Source organism: Bubalus bubalis, chromosome 16, assembly GCF_019923935.1.
Source record: "Bubalus bubalis isolate 160015118507 breed Murrah chromosome 16, NDDB_SH_1, whole genome shotgun sequence".
Classification (NCBI taxonomy): domain Eukaryota; kingdom Metazoa; phylum Chordata; class Mammalia; order Artiodactyla; family Bovidae; genus Bubalus; species Bubalus bubalis.
In genome coordinates, this window is record NC_059172.1 from 29,104,904 (window position 1) to 29,128,122 (window position 23,219).

At 37.1% G+C, this 23,219-nt stretch overlaps 1 protein-coding gene across 1 annotated transcript in view; it reads left to right on the plus strand.

The window, feature by feature from the left end:
* The window catches only part of THAP12 (THAP domain containing 12), a 29,570-nt gene that overhangs the window by 2,611 nt on the left and 3,740 nt on the right, over window positions 1–23,219 (plus strand). The window contains exons 2-4 of the mRNA XM_006045630.3: window positions 13,855–13,975; window positions 17,549–17,656; window positions 22,429–22,465. Of these exons, the coding sequence (XP_006045692.2) occupies window positions 13,855–13,975; window positions 17,549–17,656; window positions 22,429–22,465 (266 nt within the window). The remainder of the gene's footprint in view (window positions 1–13,854; window positions 13,976–17,548; window positions 17,657–22,428; window positions 22,466–23,219) is intronic.

Consider the following 23,219-nt stretch of genomic DNA (forward strand, 5'->3'; position numbering starts at 1 on the left):
TGGCTTGCCATTCCCTTCTCCAGAGGATCTTCCCTAAACAGGGATTGAACCATGGTCTCCCCCATTGCAGGCAGATTCTTTACCTTCTGAGCCACCAGGGAAGCCCAAAGGGACGTGGGAGAGGAAGAGATGAGACCAGAAAAATGTACGTGTGTTTGTGGTAGGTGCAAATTGTGTAGGTTATTGTAGGCTTGGAAAGCACAATGGCATCCTGAGTGAAATAGGAAGTCATCAAAGGGTTTAGAAGAGAGAGACTTATATGTTTAGCAGAATCACTGGCTAACTTGATGAGTGCATTGTAGGGAAGCAAAGGTGAGAGCAGAAAGACCAGTTAAAGGCAGTTGCAGTAATCCAGGTTTAATTGCAGTAATCTAAGTTTATAGAGGTGGAGGTGGTAAGTAGTTGCGTTTGAGGTTTGTCAGGTGAAGCCAGCAGGATTTTTAATGGTGTAGATATAGGTTGTAAGAGAAAAACAGAAGTCAAGAATGACTCTAGGATTTTTTGCTTTAAAAAAAAAATTTGAAGTATAGTTTATTTCCAGTGTTGTATTATTTCTGCTATACAGCAAAGTGATGCAGTTATATATATATATATACACACACACACACATACTCTTTTAAAAATTTTTTTCCAGTACATACATTCTTTTAAAAATTCTTTTATAGTATGTTTTATCACAGGATATTGAATGTGGTTCCCTATGCTACACAATAGGACCTTGCTGTTTATCCATTCTATGTATAATAGTTTGTATCTGCTAACCCCAAACTCCCAGTCCAGCCCTCCTCCACCACCCTCCCCACTGGCAGCCACAAGTGTGTCCTTTATGTCTGTGAGTCTGTTTCTTTTTAGTAGATGGGTTCATTTGTGTCATGTTTTAGATTCCACATATAAGTGATATCATATGGTATTGTCTTTTTCTTTCTGACTTAGTATGGTAATCTCCAAGTCCATCCACGTTGCTGCAAATGACATTATTAAATTCTTTTTTATGTCTTGAGTAGTATTCCATTATAGATATGTACCTCATTTTCTTTAAGCATCTTTCAATGGACATTTAGATTGTTTCTATGTCTTGGCTATGGTGAATAGTGCTGCTTTAAACATGGGGGTGCATGTATCTTTTGAATTACAGTTTTGTCCAGATAAATGACCAGGAGTGGGATTGCTGGAGCATACAGTAACTCTGTTTTTAGTTTTCTGAGGAACATCCATACTGTTTTCTATAGTGGTTGCACCAACTTACATTCCCACCAACAGTGTAGCAGGGTTCCCTTTTCTCTACACCCGCTTCAGCATTTGTTATTTGTTTTTTAGTGATGGCCATTCTGACTCATGTTAGGTGGTACTTTGTGATTTTGGTTTGCGTTTCTCTAATGATTAGTGATTTCATGTGCCTGTTGGCCATCTGTATGAAGAATGACTCTTAAGATTTTTAACCTGAGCCTTTATTGAGCTATGGAAGACTGGGAGGAGCAGGTTCAGTGGAGGACTATAAAAAATTTGGTTTAGGACATGTGAAGTTTGAGAGGCCTCATAGACATTCAAGAATAGATGTCTTTCTTTATACATATCCATAAATGAACTCAAAATTGTCCATATTTAGATCAATGACCTAAATATTTAAGAGCCAAAACTATTAAAAGATATACAGGTCTGGAATTTAGAGACTTCTAGACTGGAGATTGTGAATATAGTCATTCTCAGTTTATCAGTTCAGTTCAGTCACTCAGTCGTGTCTGACTCTTTGAGACCCCATGAATCACAGCACGCCAGGCCTCCCTGTCCATTACCAACTCCCGGAGTTCACTCAGACTCATGTCCATCAAGTCAGTGATGCCATCCAGCCATCTCATGCTCTGGCGTCTAGAGGGTATTTAAAACCATGGAACTGGATAAGTGAAGTAGACTAGGTCTGAGGATTGAACCCTGGAGTATTCTTAGTGTTTAAAGTTCAGGGAGATAAGAAGGAACTACTAGCTCAGGAGAGTGAGGAATAGCCATTGGGTTCTGTGAGAGCACAGAAGAGGAGCATCCTAATCTGACTGGGCCTCACTCTGTTAAGCATTATCTTCCTTTGAGCCCAATTGGAAGTATATTTCACTTGCATAATGAAGGCACCACTAGTCAATTCTGGACCACAGGTTGTTAATCTTTATAGGTAGTGAATACTCTTTTCATTATACTCCATAGTTGGGGAGTATGGCCTGTAGGGGCTTATAGTCTCAGATTTGGAAGGAGTTTGTAGATCTAGTACAGTATCCATTGAAGTATTGGAATTCCCTCGGGAGTGGTGGCTTTTAAACTTTTTTGGATCTGTGTTCCTTTTGAGAATCTAATGTAATGACTGTTAAGAAAAGACAGAGAGATGATTTCGTATCAAGTTATTTATGGACCCTTAAGAGGCTTCTGCACATTTCTGACAGGTGGGCCTTTGCTAAAACACCTCTAGTGTCAGTTCCTTTGCTTTGTGAGGGGATACTTGAGGATTCTGGACAGGATTGACTATTGTTTCTTCCTTGTATTGAGTGGAAATGTGCCTCCCCCTTATAATTTATGCTTTGGAGGTCTTTTGTTCTTAGGTGACAATGAACAAAACTGTGTCCTATTTTATCTATTTTTTAATTTGTTTTTTGGCCTGGCCTTGTGATATGCAGGATCTTAGTTCCCTGACTAGGGATTGAACCTGTGCCCCCTATAGTGGCAATACAGAGTCTTAACCACTGGACTGTCAGGGACTGGCACTGGACTCTGCCCAGTTTTATTAGGTTGGTGAAAAAGTAACTGCAGTTTTCTACCGTGAATTTTAAATCATTATAACTAGGCTCAAATACATCTTTATTAATCAAAAGAGTTACAACCAAAACATTTTTGCCAACGAGAAATAAGTTTGTTATTCCTGTAGTATAAAAAATGGTGCTTCTGGATTCTACGAACTCTTGGAGAGTATTTTCTGCCTCTTGCTGGTTGTGGAAGCGTTTTGTCTGCAAAAGAGTTGTCCAGATACTTGAAGAAGTAGTAGTTGGTTCATGAGAGGTCAGGTGAATCTGGCAGATGAAGCAAAACTTCGTAGTCCAGTTCGTTCAACTCTTGAAGTGTTGGTTGTGTGATGTGCCGTGGAAGAGAATTGGGCCCATTCTGTTGACCAATGCTGGTTGCAGGCATTGCAGTTTTTGGTGCATCTCACTGATTTACTGAGCATACTTCTCAGATGTAATAGTTTCACCAGGATTCAGAAAGCTGTAGTGGATCAGACGGGTAGCATTAAAATGATGTATAGCCACATTTATATAAGGATGTATTCCACTGTCAAACAGCAAAGTTCAACAATGCAAAACCGCTATTACTTTTGTACCAACCTATATGTAAGAGCCCTTTGAGTGTTTCATGACCAAATTACGAGCTTTTTAAAAATTCTTTTAAAAACATCTTTATTGAGATATTCGCATACCATACAATTCACCTCTTTAAAATGTGCAGTTAAGTGGCTTTTGGTGTATCATGTTATTAATTTAAAATTTTTTTGATAAAAATATGCAGGCGTGTCTTGGTGTCTGTAGAGGATTGTTTCCAGGAATCCCCTGCAGATACCAAAATACGTGTATGCTCAAGTCCCTTATGTAAATGGCAGTAGTGTAAAATTTGCCATTTTAATCATTTTTTTTTAAAAAGCATATTTGAGTGTATAATCCAGTGGCATTAGTTACCATTCATTGTGTTCTGCATTCATCACCACTGTCTACTTCCACAGCTTTTTCATTATCTTGAGCAAAAACTTAACTATTAAACAGTAACGTTTTACCCCAGTCCATTTTTAGTCTTCATGAATTTTTCTGTTCTAGGTACTTTATACTCATACTATCTAAGTCAGTCATACAGTAATAGTCCTTTTATGTCTGTCAAATTTTACTTAATGTATTAAAGGTCTTAACTTTGTATCAGAACCAAAAATCAATACTAGAGGATTTCAAATTCTACTGTATTTAACAGTTTTTCACCCTGCCCAGTTTATTATAATAAAGAAATAGTTTCCAGAGTTGCTTACTGAATTAATAATTGTATTCTTAGGGTTAGTGGTTATAGTTGTTTTTTTTTCCTTCTGTAAATGGGTTATAGGGAAGGCTGATAAAAGGTGACATTGCCAGCCCATGTATTATTCAAAAGTTAACTCACATTGTTAACTAACCATAAATATAAATATATTTAAAGCTGTTAAATAGTATATTTCCCATTCATTATATTTATAAATTCCATGCACATGAAAAAAGAATTTTGGTTGCTCTAGGTCTTTGTTGCTGCACGCAGGCTTTCTGTAGTTGCAGTGAGTGAGGGGTACTCTTTGTTGCGGTGCACAGGCTTCTCATTGTGGGTTTTTTGTTGTAGAGCATGGGTACACAGGGTTCAGTAGCTGTGACACAGGGGGTCATTAGTTTTGGTTCGCAGGCCCTAGAGCATGCGGGCTCCAGCATTTGTGGTACACTGGCTTTAGTTGCCTGTGGCGTGTGAAATCTTCCTGGATCAGGGATCAAACCCATGTCCCCTGCATTGGCAGATGGATTCCTACCCACTGTACCACCAGGGAAGTCCCTGTGCACACTTTTTAAAACAACTGTTTAGAAGTAACTTAAAATTGAAGAGTATAATTAATACATGGCACTCTGTGGAATTTCATACCCTAATACCTCATATTAGTTTAGAAAAAGTAGCATTAATGCACTTTAAATATATATATATATAATCAACTCACCTTAGGGCAGTGGCAGGAAGATAAGTTCAGTTCACTTCAGTTGCTCAGTCGTATCTGACTCTTTGCAGCCCCGTGAATTGCAGCACGCCAGGCCTCCCTGTCCATCACCAACTCCTGGAGTTCACTCAAACTCAGGTCCATTGAGTCAGTGATGCCATCCAGCCATCTCATCCTCTGTTGTCCTCTTCTCCTCCTGCCCCCAATCCCTTCCAGCATCAGGGTCTTTTTCAATGAGTCAACTCTTCGCATGAGGTGGCCAAAGTACTGGAGTTTCAGCTTTAGCATCATTCCTTCCAAAGAACACCCAGGACCGATCTCCTTTTTGAATGAACTGGTTGGATCTCCTTGCAGTCCAAGGGACTCTCAAGAGTCTTCTCCAACACCACAGTTCAAAAGCATCAATTCTTCAGCGCTCAGCTTTCTTCACAGTCCAACTCTCACATCCATACATGACCACTGGAAAAACCATAGCCTTGACTAGATGGACCTTTGTTGGCAAAGTAATGTCTCTGCTCTTGAATATGCTATCTAGGTTGGTCATAACTTTCCTTCCAAGGAGTAAGCGTCTTTTAATTTCATGGCTGCAGTCACCATCTGCAGTGATCTTGGAGCCCCCCAAAATAAAGTCTGACACTGTTTCCACTGTTTCCCCATCTGTTTGCCATGAAGTGATGGGACCAGATGGCATGATCTTAGTTTTCTGAATGTTGAGCTTTAAGCCAACTTTTTCACTCTTCTCTTTCACTTTCATCAAGAGGCTTGCGTGCTGCAATTCATGGGGTCGCAAAGAGTCGGACACGACTGAGCGACTGAACTGAACTGAACTGGGCAGTTGAAACATTCTTCTTTCTTCTCAGACAGTACTTTCCCCTGAGGTAGTGAAGTCTTGCAAAATTCTTTGGTAGTTTAATCAAAGTTAACTGAGAATTGATATACTCTAATGTGTAAAATGTAAAATGGTGGTTTCCAGGAATTCAGGAGGGTCCCCATGACCCTTTCAGGGAGTCAAAAAGGTGAAAACTACTTCATAATAACACTGACATTATTTGCCTTTTTTGTGCTCATTATCTCAGGAGTGTACCGTGGAGTTTTTCAGGGGCATTATAACATTATGAAGTCACTACTCAGATAAGTTATATATCATGTTTTATAAAATTTTCTAAGTATGACTTCAGATATAGGTGTTTAGTAGACATTTTCTTGGAAATGAACAAAATAAGCCTGCCACTTAAAGAAAAACAACTGACAGCCAAGCATTCAAGCAAAAGTTAGAATTTTGGAAAATTTATATTCATTACCTTGAGCTAGACAACTCTCTAATTAGACTTTTCTGATGAGATCAGTGGTGATATTGATACATGTGACCTAAAAAAAATATATATATGTATATATCATATAATGAAATATGTTACCATTTAGCCAGTCTGCCAAACTTACTGAACTAAGATTTTCCAAACTGATAAATTCATGATTTTACAAAGACATACATGGATGAAAGTTCTATTCAAAGTGCAAGTTAGACTAGTGGATTTTAATCAAACAGTATGAAAAGGCTCATTGGTCTGGTTTCAGATTCCACATTGCAGCTAATCTTTAAGAAACCACTGCTTGTGGAGTTTCAGTGTCCTATCAAAGAACATCCACAATTACGTAGGAAACAGGAATGTTGAAATAGTCTTTTAAACTGCATATCATTGAGAAGTCATTTCTTTCTTGTACTTCAGCCAAAACAATGTATGGCAACAGATTATATGCAAAAGCAGATGTGAGACTGTAGCTTTCTTCTATAAAGTTAGACATAAAAGAGATTTGCAAAGATGGTGAACTGTGCCATTCTTTTCACTAAATGGTTTTTGTTTTAGAAAATATAGTTATTTCATTAAAATGTTATCTATATAACATGTAATGGAATTGCTATTTTTAATGAACTAATATTTTTAAATTTCTAAGTTGTTTCTGTAGTCATAAATATTGATAGATAAAATGCATGTAAACAAAATTTCTTTAGTTACTCAATAATTTAAGGGGTAAAGGGCTCCTGAGACGATGATGTTTGAGAATCACTTCTATAAGATACAATCTTAAAGTACTTTCATATGATCTTATTTAATCCTCCAAACAATGCTGCGAATTGTAATAATAATAATAATACTTATAGAATACTTCATATTCTGTGTGTCAGGCACTATTCTGTGTGTTTTATGTAGACTATTTCAGTTAACCCTTGCAATAAATTTTGAGATAGTCTCTGCTTTCAGATGAGAAAAGCAGGCACAGAGAGGTTAGCTAAATTATTCAAGATCCCAGAGAAATATCTAAAACCCCAAATGTAGGATAAAGTATGTAATATTATCCAAATTTATTTGACCATGAAACCTCCTTTGTTTTTAATTGGAGCAATTCTTTGACTAGTCGTCTTTGGAATATGTTTTGGAAATCTTGCATTAGTAGGAGGCCAGTGAAAGAAAAAATTTCAAACTTTAAAAAGGAGTGGTCAGTGATGGTTGACTAGTACTGAAAGGGTGATTAAGTTGAAGACAGGAAGTGACCTTTGGATTTGGCAGGGTGAAATTCATAACCTTTAGCTGTTCTGGGTAGCCATGGTGAAATCTTACACTGGCCCGCTCTGTCCTGTCCTGGATGTGAATCATCCCTTTGTCTAGCTTATCCACACTATATACACTACCTACCCATTAGTATTGCAAAAACATAGTATATATAGGAGTCAGTACTATACGTGGTTTCAGGCACCCACTGAGGGTCTTGGGATATATCCCCCATGGGTAAGGGGGAAACTACTGTACATGGAGGTAGAATAGTCTTACCTACCTGGGTGTGTGTGTGTGTGTGTTGTACATACTCTTTTCAAATCTGAAAAATTTTCCTCAGTGACATTTGAGTGAAGATCTAAAGACAGATCTTTGCATAGATTTTCCTGTGCAAAGGAAGTGCAAAAAAGCAACAAGAAGAGTATTCTAGGTTGAATAAACAGCATGGGGAACAGCCCTATGATGAAAGGAATCAGAGTGCATTCATGAAACTGAAATAAGGCATGTGAGGTGGCAAAGTGGAAGGGTGGTGTGATATGAAGAGGGAAAAGAAAACAAGGGTTAGATTGTACATGTAAGACACATGAGGAGTTGGTTCTTTATCCTACGAGTAATGAAAAGTCACTAAAGGATCTTAATCAGAGAAAGATAGTATTCTCAGATTGGTTTTTTAAAGCATTTTCCACTTGGAGAAGAGGTCACAGAAAGGTAAGACCAGTTTGGAAGTTGATGGATTTGGGGAATCATTCCACTGTGCCAAGGGGAAAAAAGGACACAGAACAGTGACAGGGAGAGCTAGGACAGGGAAGGCATTAGTTTGAAAAAAAAGGTCGAGAGAGAACTGTAGAAGTATGTATGTGCATTTTAACATGTACACAAATATATGTATGTGTAAAAAAAAAGACTTGTGGTCATACATAATTTTTATAACTTACTGATGTAAAGCATATATACACAGAAGATTGCAAATCATAAGTATATAGCTTGTTAGATTTTCAGAGTAACATGTCCATGAAAATTTTGCCCAGATTTAAAAAAAAGAAGAATATTACTAACATCCTGAACTTCCTCTCCCTTGTGGTCCTTACAGTTATTATCCTACTCTCCCCCATGGTAGGCACTGTTTGACTACATGCACATTAGATTAGTTGGCTATTGACAGGGAGGGAAGAGTGATGGGAAGCTGTTTTATTGGTATATGACATCCATAGGGAAAAGTGCAAAAATGATAGTCTAGAATTTTATGAATTTTTGTAAGGTAAATATACACAGATCATGTTCAAGATAGAAAACATTACCAGCACCTCAGAAAGTGCCCACTCCTGGTTGTTAACCTCTCCCTAAATGTATCCATTGTTCTCACTATCATTACTATGTTGAGGGGGTCTCCGGAGCCACCCCCATATTCAGAGATTCACTCGGACTCATGGAACTCAGTATATAGTTGTACTCACAGCTCAGTATATAGCTGTACTGTATATACTCAGTATATAGTTGTACTCACAGCTAAGGTTTCTTACAGCAATGTAGTAAGAGCACACATCTGCATCCTAAGAGAGGGAAAAGACAGAGGTAGAGTTGGAAGGATCTATGTGTAGTCTTCCTTATGTTCTCTCCCTCCCATGTCTGGTCACTCAGAGTCCACTTTTCCCCAGCAGTGAAAATGCAACATTTGTGCCAGAGAAGCCCTTAGAGACCCAGTGCCCAAAGTTGTTATTGAGTTCTGGTCACTTAGACACTCTCTGCTTAGCATATGCTAAAATTCCAGACTCCCAGAAAAAGGACAGACTTTCATTAAAAGTCATACTGTTTGCATGAATAGTCAAGGCACTAAAAGTCACCTTATCAGTTACAGGAAATTTTTATATCAGTGTAGAGAAGCCAAGTTCCAACATCAGCCAAAAGACTAGCCTTACAAAAAAGTATTTCTGAAGATAGCAACTTGAGGCCTGCTGTGTTAAATAATTCCTTTTCTGTACAATCACCATGTATGAGTTTTGCCTACCCTTGAACTTAATATGAAAAGAATCCTACAGTATGTACTCCTGACTTATTTTGCTCAACACATTTGTGAGATCTAGCTAGTTCATTCATTCCATTGCCAAAATAGTAGTCTGTATGTAATAGTATACCACAGTTTATCCTTTCTATCCTTGATGGGCAAAGTTGTTCCACCTTCTCATCAACATTTGGTATTATTTCTTTTACATTGTAGTCATCCTTATGAGTATATGGTAATAATTTAGTTACAGTTTTAATTAGTATTTCCCTAATGACTAGTGAGATTGAGCTTTTTAAAAAATTTTATTTTTCTTTTTACTGAGCATTTTTTTTTCATGTGTATTGGCCTATTCAAGTTTCTCATTTTTATATTCTGTCTGAATTATTTGTAGGGAGTTCTTCATATATATTTTGGATATGAGTTCATTGTTAGATTGGTATATTACAGATCCCTTCTTCCATTTTGCGGGTTGCCATTTCACTCTTAAATGATTCTTTTAATGAATAAGTTATTAACTATAAAGTAGCCTGATTTACTCATCTTTGCCTCTAGACTTTTTTTCTGTTGCCTTTTTAAGAGTTCTTTGTGTCAAGGTGATTAAGATAGTCTTTTATGTTATCTTTTAGAAACTGTATTGTATTACCTTTCATATTTAGGTCTATAATTCACTTGGAATTTATTTTCCATAGATGGAAGTGCAGGTCAAGATTCATTTTTTCCCATATGGATGGCCAATTCAGGACTACTGAAAAACTTTTAGCTTCACCGCTGTGCAATGATTCCCTTGTCTTAAGCATCCACAGCTCTTCTTCATTTTGTTCTGTTTTTTGTTTGCTTTTGTGCCAATATCACACTTTTTTAAAAAAGATATATGCATTTTTATTTTATTATTTTATTTTTTTGACTTCACCTTGAGTCATGTGGAAGGAAATTCCCCGACCTAGGATGAAACCCACACCCCCTGCAGTGGAAGCTCGGAGTCTTAACCTTTGGACCACCAGAGAAGTCCAATACCACAGTTTTAATAAGCGTTATAATAAGTCTATCTGGTAATATAAGTCTTTCAGCTTTTCCCCCCAAGATTGTCTTGACTATGCTGATCCTTTGAATTTCTGTATAAAAAGTTTTAGAATGATCTTTGTCATTTCTCTCTCACACAGAGACATGCATAAAAGAACTTGTTGGGATTGTGATTGTATTAAATCAATAAATCATTTTGAGAAGAATTGATACCTTTAGGATTCAGTGTACCAGTCCATGAACTTGTGTATTGCTCTGTTTATTTATTTAAAATTTTTTTCTAAAAGAAACAATAAAAATTAAAAGTATTTTCTATTAGAAGTCTTATACATCTTTCATTAGATTTATTTCTAGGTATTTGATGTGGAACAGGTAGGTGTAGTTCATTGGGCCCTCTGCTCAACTTTTCACAGCTATTTGTAAGGCCTCCTCAGACAGCCATTTTGCTTTTTTGCATTTCTTTTTCTTGGGATGGTCTTGATCCCTGTGTTTTGTACAATGTCACGAACCTTCGTCCATAGTTCATCAGGCACTGTGTCTATCAGGTCTAGTCCCTTAAATCAATTTCTCACTTCCACTGTATAATCATAAGGAATTTGATTTAGGTCATACCTGAATGGTCTAGTGGTTTTCCCTACTTTCTTCGATTTAAGTCTTAATTTGGCAATAAGGAGTTCATGATCTGAGCCACGGTCAGCTCCCGGTCTTGTTTTTGCTGACTGTATAGAGCTTCTCCATCTTTGGCTGCAAAGAATATAATCAATCTGATTTCGGTGTTGACCATCTGGTGATGTCCATGTGTAGAGTCTTCTCTTGTGTTGTTGGAAGAGGGTGTTTGCTATGACCAGTGTGTTCTCTTGGTAAAACTCTCTTAGCCTTTGCCCTGCTTCATTCCGTACTCCAAGGCCAAATTTACCTGTTACTCCAGGTGTTTCTTGACTTCCTACTTTTGCATTCCAGTCCCCTGTAATGAAAAGGACATCTTTTTTGGGTGTTACTTGTAGAAGGTCTTGTAGGTCTTCATAGAACCGTTCAACTTCAGCTTCTTCAGCATTACTGGTTGGGGCATAGGCTTGGATTACCGGGATATTGAATGGGTTGCCTTGGAAATGAACAGAGATCATTCTGTCGTTTTTGAGATCGCATCCAAGTACTGCATTTCAGACGCTTTTGTTGACCATGATGGCTACTCCATTTCTTCTAAAGGATTCCTGCCCACAGTAGTAGATATAATGGTCATCTGAGTTAAATTCACCCATTCTAGTTCATTTTAGTTCACTGATTCCTAGAATGTTGATATTCACTCTTGCCGTCTCCTGTTTGACCACTTCCAATTTGCCTTGATTCATGGACCTAACATTCCAGGTTCCTATGCAGTATTGCTCTTTACAGCATCGGACCTTGCTTCTATCACCAATAGGAAAGGGAGTATGTCAAGGCTGTATATTGTCACCCTGCTTATTTAGCTTATATGCAGAGTACATCATGAGAAACTCTGGGCTGGAGGAAGCACAAGCTGGAATCAAGATTGCCGGGAGAAATATCAATAACCTCAGATATGCAGATGACGCCACCCTTATGGCAGAAAGTGAAGAGGATCTAAAGAGTCTCTTGATGAAAGTGAAAAAGTTGGCCTAAAGCTCAACATTCAGAAAACGAAGATCATGGCATCTGGTCCCATCACTTCATGGCAAATAGATGGGGAAGCAGTGGAAACAGTGTCAGACTTTATTTTTGGGGGCTCCAAAATCACTGCAGATGGTGATTGCAGCCATGAAATTAAGAGACGCTTACTCCTTGAAAGGAAAGTTATGACCAACCTAGATAGCATATTAAAAAGTAGAGACATTACTTTGCCATCAGAGGTCTGTCTAGTCAAGGCTATGGTATTTCCAGTCGTCATGTATGGATGTGAGAGTTGGACTGTGAAGGAAGCTGAGCGCCGAAGAATGGATGCTTTTGAACTGTGGTGCTGGAGAAGACTCGTGAGAGTCCCTTGGACTGCAAGGAGATCCAACCAGTCCATTCTGAAGGAAATCAGTCCTGGGTGTTCTTTGGAGGGACTGATGCTAAAGCTGAAACTCCAATACTTTGGCCACCTCATGCAAAGAGTTGACTCATTGGAAAAGACCCTGATGCTGGGAGGGATTGGGGGCAGGAGGAGAAGGGGACGACAGAGGATGAGATGGCTGGATGGCATCACCGACTCAATGGACATGAGTTTGAGTAAACTCCGGAAATTGGTGATGGACAGGGAGGCCTGGCGTGCTGCGATTCATGGTGTTGCAAAGAGTCGGACACGACTGAGTGACTGAACTGAACTGCTCAACTTATTCTTGATTGAATCTGAGTCTTCTTTTTATCAGAAAGCTATTTCAGTTTGGTTCAGAAATAATACAGACAGTGATGTTTTGTTTGGAAGATCTCCAGAGATTTAAGAATTAAAAAACAAACTTAACTCTTAACAATATGGCAATTGTTTTATAGTGAGTTTTCATACCAAATAATTTACGTGTTGAAATCAAAATATTTATAATCACATTGTACAACTATGTAAGAATGTGATTAAAATACAAACATCTTAGGCATCGTCACTGTATAGTAATTAATACCTCTTGGTCAAATGAAATGCTTTACAATTTTAGATAATCAACATTTCACCATGGTAATTTTGTTTTCCTGAAATTTCTACCAAGAGCTTAGTTTTGCTCTTTTAGGTGCATAGAACATTTCTATCCTCTTTCAAAACAGTTTAGAGCAGTGTCTGGTACAGTCCATGGGGTCACAAATAGTCAGACACGATTTAGTGACTAAACAGCAGCAGCAGCAGCTGGCTCTTAATAAGTGCTTAATAAGCATTATGATGATGAAGATGATGTTAGTTTTTTCCTACAAATATTTAAGCACCAAGAGGACATGGACTTTGTCTCAGTCACTATGTCTTAACACCATCTGTGTACAAGATTGTGTAGACACAATCCCTGCATTCATGGAGCTTACAGTCTAGTTTGCACATATCATTGTAGATAACCGTGTTTATAATAAAGCAGATGAATATAGCCATTATGCTTCCATAATAAACTCTAGTTATTTATAGAACATCTACTTTGTAATTTTCTACAGTGACAATGTGTTTTCATATGCTTGTTTAAGTTGAAATCTTAAGGGGAATGTTAAGCCATTGGCCTCATGGTTGTGCAGTTTTTTGCTTGTACTGCTGATTAGTAAGTCCTCTCTGATGCTAGGATGTCCTGGGAGTTGAAAGATTCAAGTTTAAGTTCTAGTTTTACTGCTAAGTTTGTACATGACTCTGACAAGTTACTTCTTAACCTTGTCTGTAAGTGAATGTACTAAATGATTTCTGAGGTTTCTACCAGCTCTCATTTTGTTGTTAATCAACTTCTCCAAATTATATTTTTTGGGTCTAGGGGAGCAGAAGTCTGTTATCCATAACAGGTATTTACCTTAAAACTGAATGCTGAAATTTAAATGTTAAGCTCATATTCTGTAGTTTTATTTTGGCTTTATTTTTGTAGATGCCAGAAGTGGGTGGAGAACTGTCGGAGAGCAGACTTAGAAGATAAAACACCTGATCAACTAAATAAACATTATCGATTGTGTGCCAAACACTTTGAAACTTCTATGATCTGCAGAACTGTAAGTAAGCAGAAGGTTTGTTTTTTTTGTTTGTTTTGTTTTCACTCACTATTTGGTTGGAAATGTAAATCTTTATATATTAATGTTGGAGAGTATCCTTACACCCTGCCACTTTTTTTTTCCTTTAAGATGAAGACAGATTTGGAACTTAATAGTACCTATTTTGTTCTTTAAAAACCTTTGTGTGTGTGTGTGTGTGTGTTTTAACCCTTCTATTTCTGATGCCCCATTCCCACTTTATCAAAGGTCACCACTTTTTAAACTTTTTTTGTAGCCTTCAGAAAATTTTAGATGATTATAAATGTGTATGTTTAAGGTGAATTTGGCATTTTTATTTGGAACAGCTTCTCTAGAGCTTTTATATGAGTGAAATCTTCATCGAGGCATAGAGCTCTTTGCAAATTTTTGTGTGTACTATTAGAACCTACCCTTAATTTTTGTGTGCTGGATACAACAGGAAGCAAATCATACAGTTCATGTGACAAAAACATTTTCATCAGTAATTTGCAATTTCATATCAAGACCTGAATTTCTCAGTCTTACTACAGTTAACTGTAAATTTGTCCAGGTCACTTCTCCTCTCTTAGCCCCCCAATTTCTAATGAAGAATTTAGACCAGATAATTCCTGAGGTCTAAGATTTTTAACCGTCTGTGATTCTGTTACTGCTTTGATTCGTAAAAGGCACAGATAAGACAGATTTGATTGAAATGAAGCAGACTTGAAACACTTTAAAAACTAGTTAGGAAGACAATTTTGTTAAGTATTCTTGCTTAGGTATGAAAACAAATATTCTTGTTTAGGCATAACTGTCAACAGTTATTGGGATAGACATAAACTTAATTTGAAGATACACTATATATTGTTATGCAGCAATTTATTTTGATATTTTTTTCAGATACATTTTGCAGAGGCATCAGAAAACTAAAGAATGATTGGGTTATTTTATTTCTCAAAATTAATTGAAGCAGATACTTGTGAAGTCATTGGGAGGTGAGCCTATTCCGGTTCAACAGTTTAATCACAAATATTTGAGGGATATTTTTGCCTTGCTTTGTTAACAGGGTAATGATCAAAATAAAAGATTTCATATGTTTAAAAGGCAAACTTTATGTTCTTGACATTAAATTAAAATATCCCAAATTATTTTGAATATGTACGCATATGAATTTTTAAATTTTTATTTTATTAATAAATACCATTTCTTAATCAGTTAATTCCAACAAGATTGTGAGAAATATAAGATATATAGTTCACCTCTGTTTTTGTTTAGTCAGAGCATAGAACAGAACTATTTTTACTTTTTAAATTTCCACATAATTTTTTAATCTTGAATCAGTTATTGCAAATGTGAGAGATTTTCATTCTCCACATATAGAAAATATTGCTGTTAAAAGCTGGATTATCTAATGTTTATACCCAAATGTTGTAAGAGTTTTGAATTCATTAGTTTGGCATTTAAGATTTCATCAGTAAACGTTTGTGGTTAGTTCAACCAAAGCTAAATATTATCTCTGATGCTAAAGTAAGATCATTACTTTATACTCAAGCCTTCATTCAGCAGTTAAAGATTAAATTTTGATACTGAATAAAAATTGTCATGCACAGGAATAGAATGTAGCCTTTTTTGGCATGGGTACTTAGAGTGGGTGTAAAAATATTGCATGTTTTTCATTCATGTATTTTTTTTTCGTCTGTAATACCTTTGCTTTATAGAAGATTAATTTTATACCAATTTTTTAAGTTCTTCATGGTGTTTTATCCCTCCTCTGTTTATTTAATTGGAAGATATCAAGACTTGACTCTGTATATGGATATGGTTTTGCTTTTTGAGATGTTTGCCAAGCAGGAAAGCTAAAGCACTTAGGGTATAGTATTGTGTTTGTGCCCTTCAGTGATTGTGTACCATATCAATCCCTGATTGAAACTCCGTAGTAGACTGAGAATAATTGGCCCAGCACTAGAAGTTGAATGTTATTAAGAAATAGATTTTCTTCTTTGTGTTTTCCCTGAGGCTTGTGATTGAACTAGAAAATATTGAATAGAAATAGAAATTCTTCCCAAATGTGTTTAACAGTTCTTTAGATAAAACTTAAGTGTGTTCTCTTTAATTATATATTTTTCCATCATATTTTCCTAACCTTTCCTTGAGTTAAAAAAATATGGGGATTGTTACTTTTGTTTGACATATACTTTGAATGTGCTTTATTAGCTTTGAAACAATCAGTGCTCCCACAAAAGCTTTTTAAACTGAAGGGTGTTTTGTTTTTATCAGTGCAAATTTGGGAAGGCACAGTTTCTTTGGACTAGCTAAGGGAATGTAGTAGCAGTTATTCATCTGTTACTCTACCTCTTAATAAACTTCTTGTCCCTACCTGACCTCTGGTCTTGCTGGCTGTGGGAGACTGTCGCCATCTAAATTTGCATTCAGTTTCTAGTCAGATTGAATTAGTTTATAAGGATAGAGAATGGTCACCCTTCAGTGACAAGAATATTATAATTAGAAGGAAATTTAGAAATACCTGGTTCAGTGTTTGCAAAAATGTGATTATGTGTATAACTTGTGGCATATGAGTGGTATCAAGTGGTACATGAATCAGTTTTTATCTTAAATTTTGTAATATGTGTTAAAAATATAACTAGCTCATCAAATCATTATTTTATAGTTTTTATTCCTTAAGATTTTGTTAGTTAAAAAAATGAGTCAATTATGAAAAAGTATAAGTGGTTGGGTAACTGAAATGGTCAGCTTTATGATCATTAGTGTGTGAATAACTTCATCTAATTCAATACCTGAGTTTTATTTAAAAGAAGAAACTGAGTCTAGAAAGGAAAAGTATTTGTCCAGGGTCTCAGAGTGAGTCACTGGTAGATTAAGGGCTAGCCCCTAAGCCTCCTCTGAAAGTATTAGTCGATCAGTAGTGTGCAGCTCATTTTGACCCCATGAACTGTAGCCCACCAGCTTCTCTGTCTATGGAATTCTCCAGACAAGAATATTGGAGTCGGTAGCCATTCTCTTCTCCAGGGGATCTTCCCAACACAGGGGTCAAACCTGGTTCTCCTGCATTGCAGACAGATTCTTTACTGTCTGAGCCACCAGGGAAGCTCTTGGTCTCTTGGGTCCTCATCAGTATTTTTTCACAGTGCCTTAATGCTTCTCAGTAATAGTAGCAAAAGAGGCGTGAATAGCAGGTAAAGGAGGGAAGAGTTACTATGAATTGTATAAGAGGATAGCTTATTTGAGAAACTTCTGTGCCTGCTTTGCTTTGTAGGCTCATGGAAGAACAGAAAAGTAGCGGGAAGATTGAATTAGAAAAATATATATATAATACAAATACATTCTACTTTTTATGCCTATCATCAGTTCAGTTCCTTCATTTATAAGATGGCCAGAAGGACAAATGTAAAAGGAGTTAGAAATAGTTAGCTGATCTGGACTGACATCATCAATTCTGCAAGTCTCTACACTTTAGAATTGGAGTTGAAGTAGTACTGGGGAAATCATTAACAATTTTGTTTGTGTGTAATGTATTTTTAAGGACTGTTTCTGCATTGATGCATTTTTCTTTTTCAGAGTCCTTACAGGACAGTTCTCCGAGATAATGCCATACCAACAATATTCGATCTTACCAGCCATTTGAATAATCCACATAGTAGACACAGAAAACGAATAAAAGAATTGGTATGTCAGTGTGCTTCCTCCAGCTTTTCTATCTTCTATAATATTATGAAATGTAGTATAGATGCATTCATGTTAACATTGAACCAAGTTACTCTCTATATCAGGTGTAGCATTATGGGGGATTAATGCCATGGTTATTGAAGTAGCATGGACCTAAGATATTTAGTTTGTTTTAGTATTTGCTTTGGAAAATCTTCCTCAAATTTAGCCAGTTGATACTTGTTGACTTGGGCCAAAGTATGCTGTTAATTCAGTTTAGTTCTGTTCAGTTGCTCAGTCATGTCTGACTCTTTGCCACCGCATGGACTGTAGCATGCCAGGCCTCCCTGTCTATCAACAACTACCAGAGTTTACTCAAACTCATGTCCATTGAGTCAGTAATGCCATCCAACCATCTCATCCTCTGTTGGCTCCTTCTCCTCCTACCTTCTATCTTTCCCAACATTAGGGTCTTTTCATATGAGTCAGCTCTTTGCATCAGGTGGCCAAAGTATTGGAGTTGTAGCTTCAGCATCAGTCCTTCCAATGAATATTCAGGACTGATTTCCTTTCGGATGGACTGGTTGGATCTCCTTCCAGTCCAACGGACTCTCAGGAGTCTTCAACGCCACAGTTCAAAAGCATCAATTCTTCGGCACTCAGCTTTCTTTATAGTCCAACTCTCACATCCATATATGACTACTGGAAAAACCATAGCCTTGACTAGATGGACCTTTGTCAGCAAAGTAATGTCTCTGCTTTTTAATATGCTGTCTAGGTTGGTCATAACTGAGGAGTAAGCATCTTTTAATTTCATGTTAATTTCATGCTGTTAATTATGGGCTACTAAATCATTTTCTTCCAGGGAAGCTGGAAAAAAAACTCACCTCTTCCTTTGTGGTAAAGTGGGACTGAAGTATATTTCTAGAATATTTTGGCACAAAGGGATTAAGAAGGGAAAGAGTGAAAGTTAAGACATGGGTATTTTTACTAGAGATAAGGATTCCATCACTATTAAGTACTGACAAGGTTTATAAAAGCTTTTAAGTCTCTCTATGTGACATCTTTGTGCATGTTTTTTATAAACCTTTGATATCCTTAAAACCTACCTGTTTTTTGTTGGCCTCAAATGAACAAAATGAAATTACTCAGACTCCTCGGGCCATGGCTTTCTGTCACCATTGCCACCAGGAAGCCCCTTATTTTTTTTCCTTATAACCATTCCCATTCCTCACCTTCCTCCATTTTGTATCCGTGCTCCTGTACTTAATGAGTCATTTCAGTCCATTGGCTATGTGCTTTTTAAAGATAACATTTGTCTAGTTTTCCTCATTTTCTTCTATATTTACCTTTCGTAATCAGATCTTTGATCCATTTGAATTTGTATAGTGTCCAGTAGAGATCTAATTTACCTTTCTATTTATAGGGATCAAGTTTTCCTAACATAGTCTGTTAATCAGTCTGGATAAGATGCTGCCCCTTACATTGCTTTATATTATATCATTTTCAAATAGAGTGATTTCTTAAGCCTTCCTTTTCAAAATTTTCTTAGCTATTTGTAGACTTTTATTCTGCCATGTGAATTTGAGAATCCTTTTGTCATATTCTAGAAATTCTGTTGAGATTTTCATTGTAAATACTTTGAATTAATATTTTTACAGTGTTAATTAGTCATATCCATGAATGGAAAAAAAAAACAATAAAATAGCTATCAAGTACCAGAGCAGTCATTGACAAAGCTACTAGTTCTTTGAAAAGACTATTAAAATAGTTTCAAAACAGGACTTCTCTGGTGGTCCAGGGGGTAAGACTCCTCACTTCCAAAGCAGGGGGCCCAGTAGATCCCAACATGCCACACGCAGCTAAAGGATTTTGCATGCTGCAGTGTGGCTCAGTGGTAAAAGAATCTGCCTGTAATACAGGAGACTTTCAGGAGACTCAGGTTGATCCCTAGGTCAGGAAGATCCCCTGGAGAAGGAAATGGCAGCCCACGCCAGTATTCAGGTCAGAGGACCCTGGTGGGCTACAGCCCATGGGGTCAAAAAGAGTTGAGCAGCTAAACAACATGCTGCAGTGAAGATTAAAGATCTCGTGTGCTGCAACTACGATTCCATGCAGCCAAGTAAATAAATACTAAAAAAAAAAATTATAATAATTTAGAAGTGCAGAAAGTAAAAATTTTGAAAAATTGTCAGGATTTTTGTTGTTCTTTAGAAGAGAACGTGTACATCCTTCCTTAATTACTTGCTAAGTTACGGTAAGATTATGTATTTCTGGTTAAGAGAGTGTTTCCACCAGTTAAAAACTTATTTATTTGTTTGACTGTGTTGGGTCTTAGTTGAGGCTCATGGGATCTTCATTGCATTGTGCAGGGTCTTTTAGTGTGGTCCACGGACTCTCTGTAATTGTGGTGTGCAGCCTCAGTTGTTGTGGCACAAGGGCTTAGTTGCTCTGTGGCATGTGGGGTCCTCGTTCCCCAAGTAGAGGTCAAACGTGTGCTACCTGCATGGCAAGGCGGATTCTTACCACTGGGCCACCAGCAAAGTTCCTCCAGCAATTTTGAAGATCCTTTTTTTTTAGATTAATTCTAATAGTCTACTGGGTTTTCTATGTAGTTGATTGTATCATCTGTAAATAAGGACAGATTTGCCTCTTCTTTCAGTCTTCCAATTTTAATGTTTTCTGTTGCCTGTATTATTATTTGGTCAGGATCATCTCTAGTACTATATTGAGTAGTCCCAGGAATGTCATGGCTGGTACACTTGTCTTGTTTCATTAAGTGTGATGTTATCATTGGTATTGTTAGGTAATTTTTTTTATCAAGTTAAAGAAATACCCTTTATTTTCTTTTAGTTCTCATATTCAGAGGTTTTTTTTTGTCTTAACTTATGGAACTTATCAATATTTTCATTGTATCTGTTCTTTCTTCCCCCCTTCTTTAATGCTTAGTGATAACATTGATGGATTTGCTGATGTTGAACCATCTTTGCCTAATTGATTGCAGTATATTTCTTTTCATTTTCATATACTGTTAGATTTAGTTGGTCAGTTTTGCATTTGTAAGTCTTGGCCTGTAATTTCTTTTCATGTATTCTTCTTACACAGTTATGATATCAGGGATCCGTTGGCCTCATAAAATGAGTTAGATAACTTTTCTTTTTTTTTCTTTTAATTTCCCTAGAAAAACTTATATAAGGTAGATATTGTCTGCTCTTGAAAGTTAGGTTGAACTTGGTAAAACCATCAGAGGGCTTTGGGTGGATGAGGGAATATTTTGATTATCATTTCTGTTTATTTATTTGTTTCTCTTTCTTCTTGTGCTTTATATGTTTACAAAACTTTATGAGCTTCACCTAGAGTTTTAGGCCGCTTGCCTTTCTCTGCTCCTAAAATTACTTTAATAGTCTTTTCAAAGAAACAGTAGTGAGTTTTATCACTGATTTCTGTACTTATGAGCTGTTTTATTGGTTTCTGCTAGATTCGATTTTTTTCATCCATTATTGCTGTTGACGTCAGTGCCAGTCTCATGTTCCTTTTTAGTGAATGCATTTTTCTCCTTTAAATATTTTCTTTATGTTTGATATTTCAAATTTGACTAAACTATATCTGAATGTGAGGTTTTTTTCTTATCCAGACTTGTATTGTACAGTTCTGAGGAATTCTCAGTTTTTATTTCTTCATGCTTTTCTTCTGCTCTGTTTTTTTTCTGGGACCTCTCATAAATGAGTGCTAACACTGCACATCAGCTTTCTTCTTAGTAATATGAAGCAAGGGTGAGGAGCTCAATCACTTCCCATCCTGTAACTATCAATTCCTGTTCTCTGCCCCTCAAAGAACCTCAGATATCATACAGCAGGCTCACTTCCGGATCTGCCATCCTTGTAACTCCACAGCCCATAGGATAAGGAGAGAATGTTCCAGACTGGCTAACCTGCTGACATTTTACCAGTACTATGTCCTGTGCTGCCCAGCAGGTACCCTGCTGTCTCTAGCTGTCACTGGTACTGCTGCTTTCATGCCCTACAATAGTAATGGGGTAGGTTGTGAGCTAATAATTATAGTGGGTTCAGTTCAGTTCAGTCGCTCAGTCATGTGTAGTGGGTTAGAGCGAGAAAAGGACACATTTGGAAAGTTCTCCCTCAGTCTAAGCCTGAAGATGCCACTTGGCTCTCTCTGCTGTTTATATCCATTTCTTTTCCATTTTGGCATTGTCACTTTCTGCTTCTCAGAGATTTCTCACAGCTTTTGTGTTAGGTTCTGGACTCCAGCAACTCCGTTTTACATGACATCCCCTGGAGTTAAACTAGGGGAGAGGGACATGATTTATGGACCTTGAGTTTGACCTCAAATGCCATCATATACGTTCATGCCTTTTATTAGCCAGCACATACTTGTAACCCCAAATTATGATGATTAGGTATAAAGTAAGTTAAATGATGTATTCTTTACCCTCTAGTATTTTATTATAAACTTGGAGTCATTAGCAGATTATTCTATTTTTCTTGTCATCTGTCTATTTGAAGAATATATTCTTTATGAAGAATTTATGCCCTTGAAAGAATTAAATTTGGGACTTCCCTGGTGGTCCAGTAGTTAAGATCTCACACTTCTACTGCAGGGGGCACAGGTTCAATTCCTGGTCAGGAAACTAAGATTCCACATGCTGCATGGCATGGCCAAAAAAAAAAAAGAATTAAATTTGACTCATAATATGCTTTTTACTTGAATCTGTGATGATATACTGGAGTTCAGTTTTATTAAAGATATTTTTTTCTTTTTTTCTTATCATTTAGAGTGAAGATGAAATCAGGACACTGAAACAGAAAAAAAGTAAGTGATAGTGTTAATGACTCAACTTCTGAATGCCTTTTTAAAAGGCCTTGACCTGGTAAGGACAAATAAATATGTTTTATGTCCAAAAACCTATTGTGAGAATGATGTAAGAGTGTGGTAGGCATTGTCCTGTGGTCTGGAATTGTCTGTGAGATAAAATCTTAGCTCAGTTAGTCTTTATTGAGTATCACTATGCCACGCACTTGGACTTCTCTCTTTCTACTAGGTGCTCCCAGTGTGGTAGGACACAAGGCAGAGTATCTCATTGTAGGGAAGGAAAGGAGCCGAATCTCTGTCCATGCAACCTGTGGTGCATACTGCTGCTGCTGCTGCTGCTAAGTCGCTTCAGTCGTGTCTGACTCTGTGTGACCCCATAGACGGCAGCCCACCAGGCTCCGCCGTCCCTGGGATTCTCAAGGCAAGAACACTGGAGTGGGTTGCCATCACCTTCTCTGGTGGTACATACTAAGTATTGGTAAATATTTAAAGAATAAGTGCTGTTGAGATACTTGGCTTTACGGACAGTAGGAGTCACAGTAGCTGTTCTCCAGGTGCTGATGCCTGAGCTGTGTAACCAAAGAATGAGAACTAGAGGGGTTTTTGTTCTTATCAATTTTTACTTTTAATCTTCCTTTCGTATCTCTTCCTACTACTACTATTATTAACATAACTTTTTACTGAGTGCTTACTGTGTGCCAAGTCATTAAGAGCTTTGCATATATTAATTCATGTAATTCTCACAGTAGCCTTG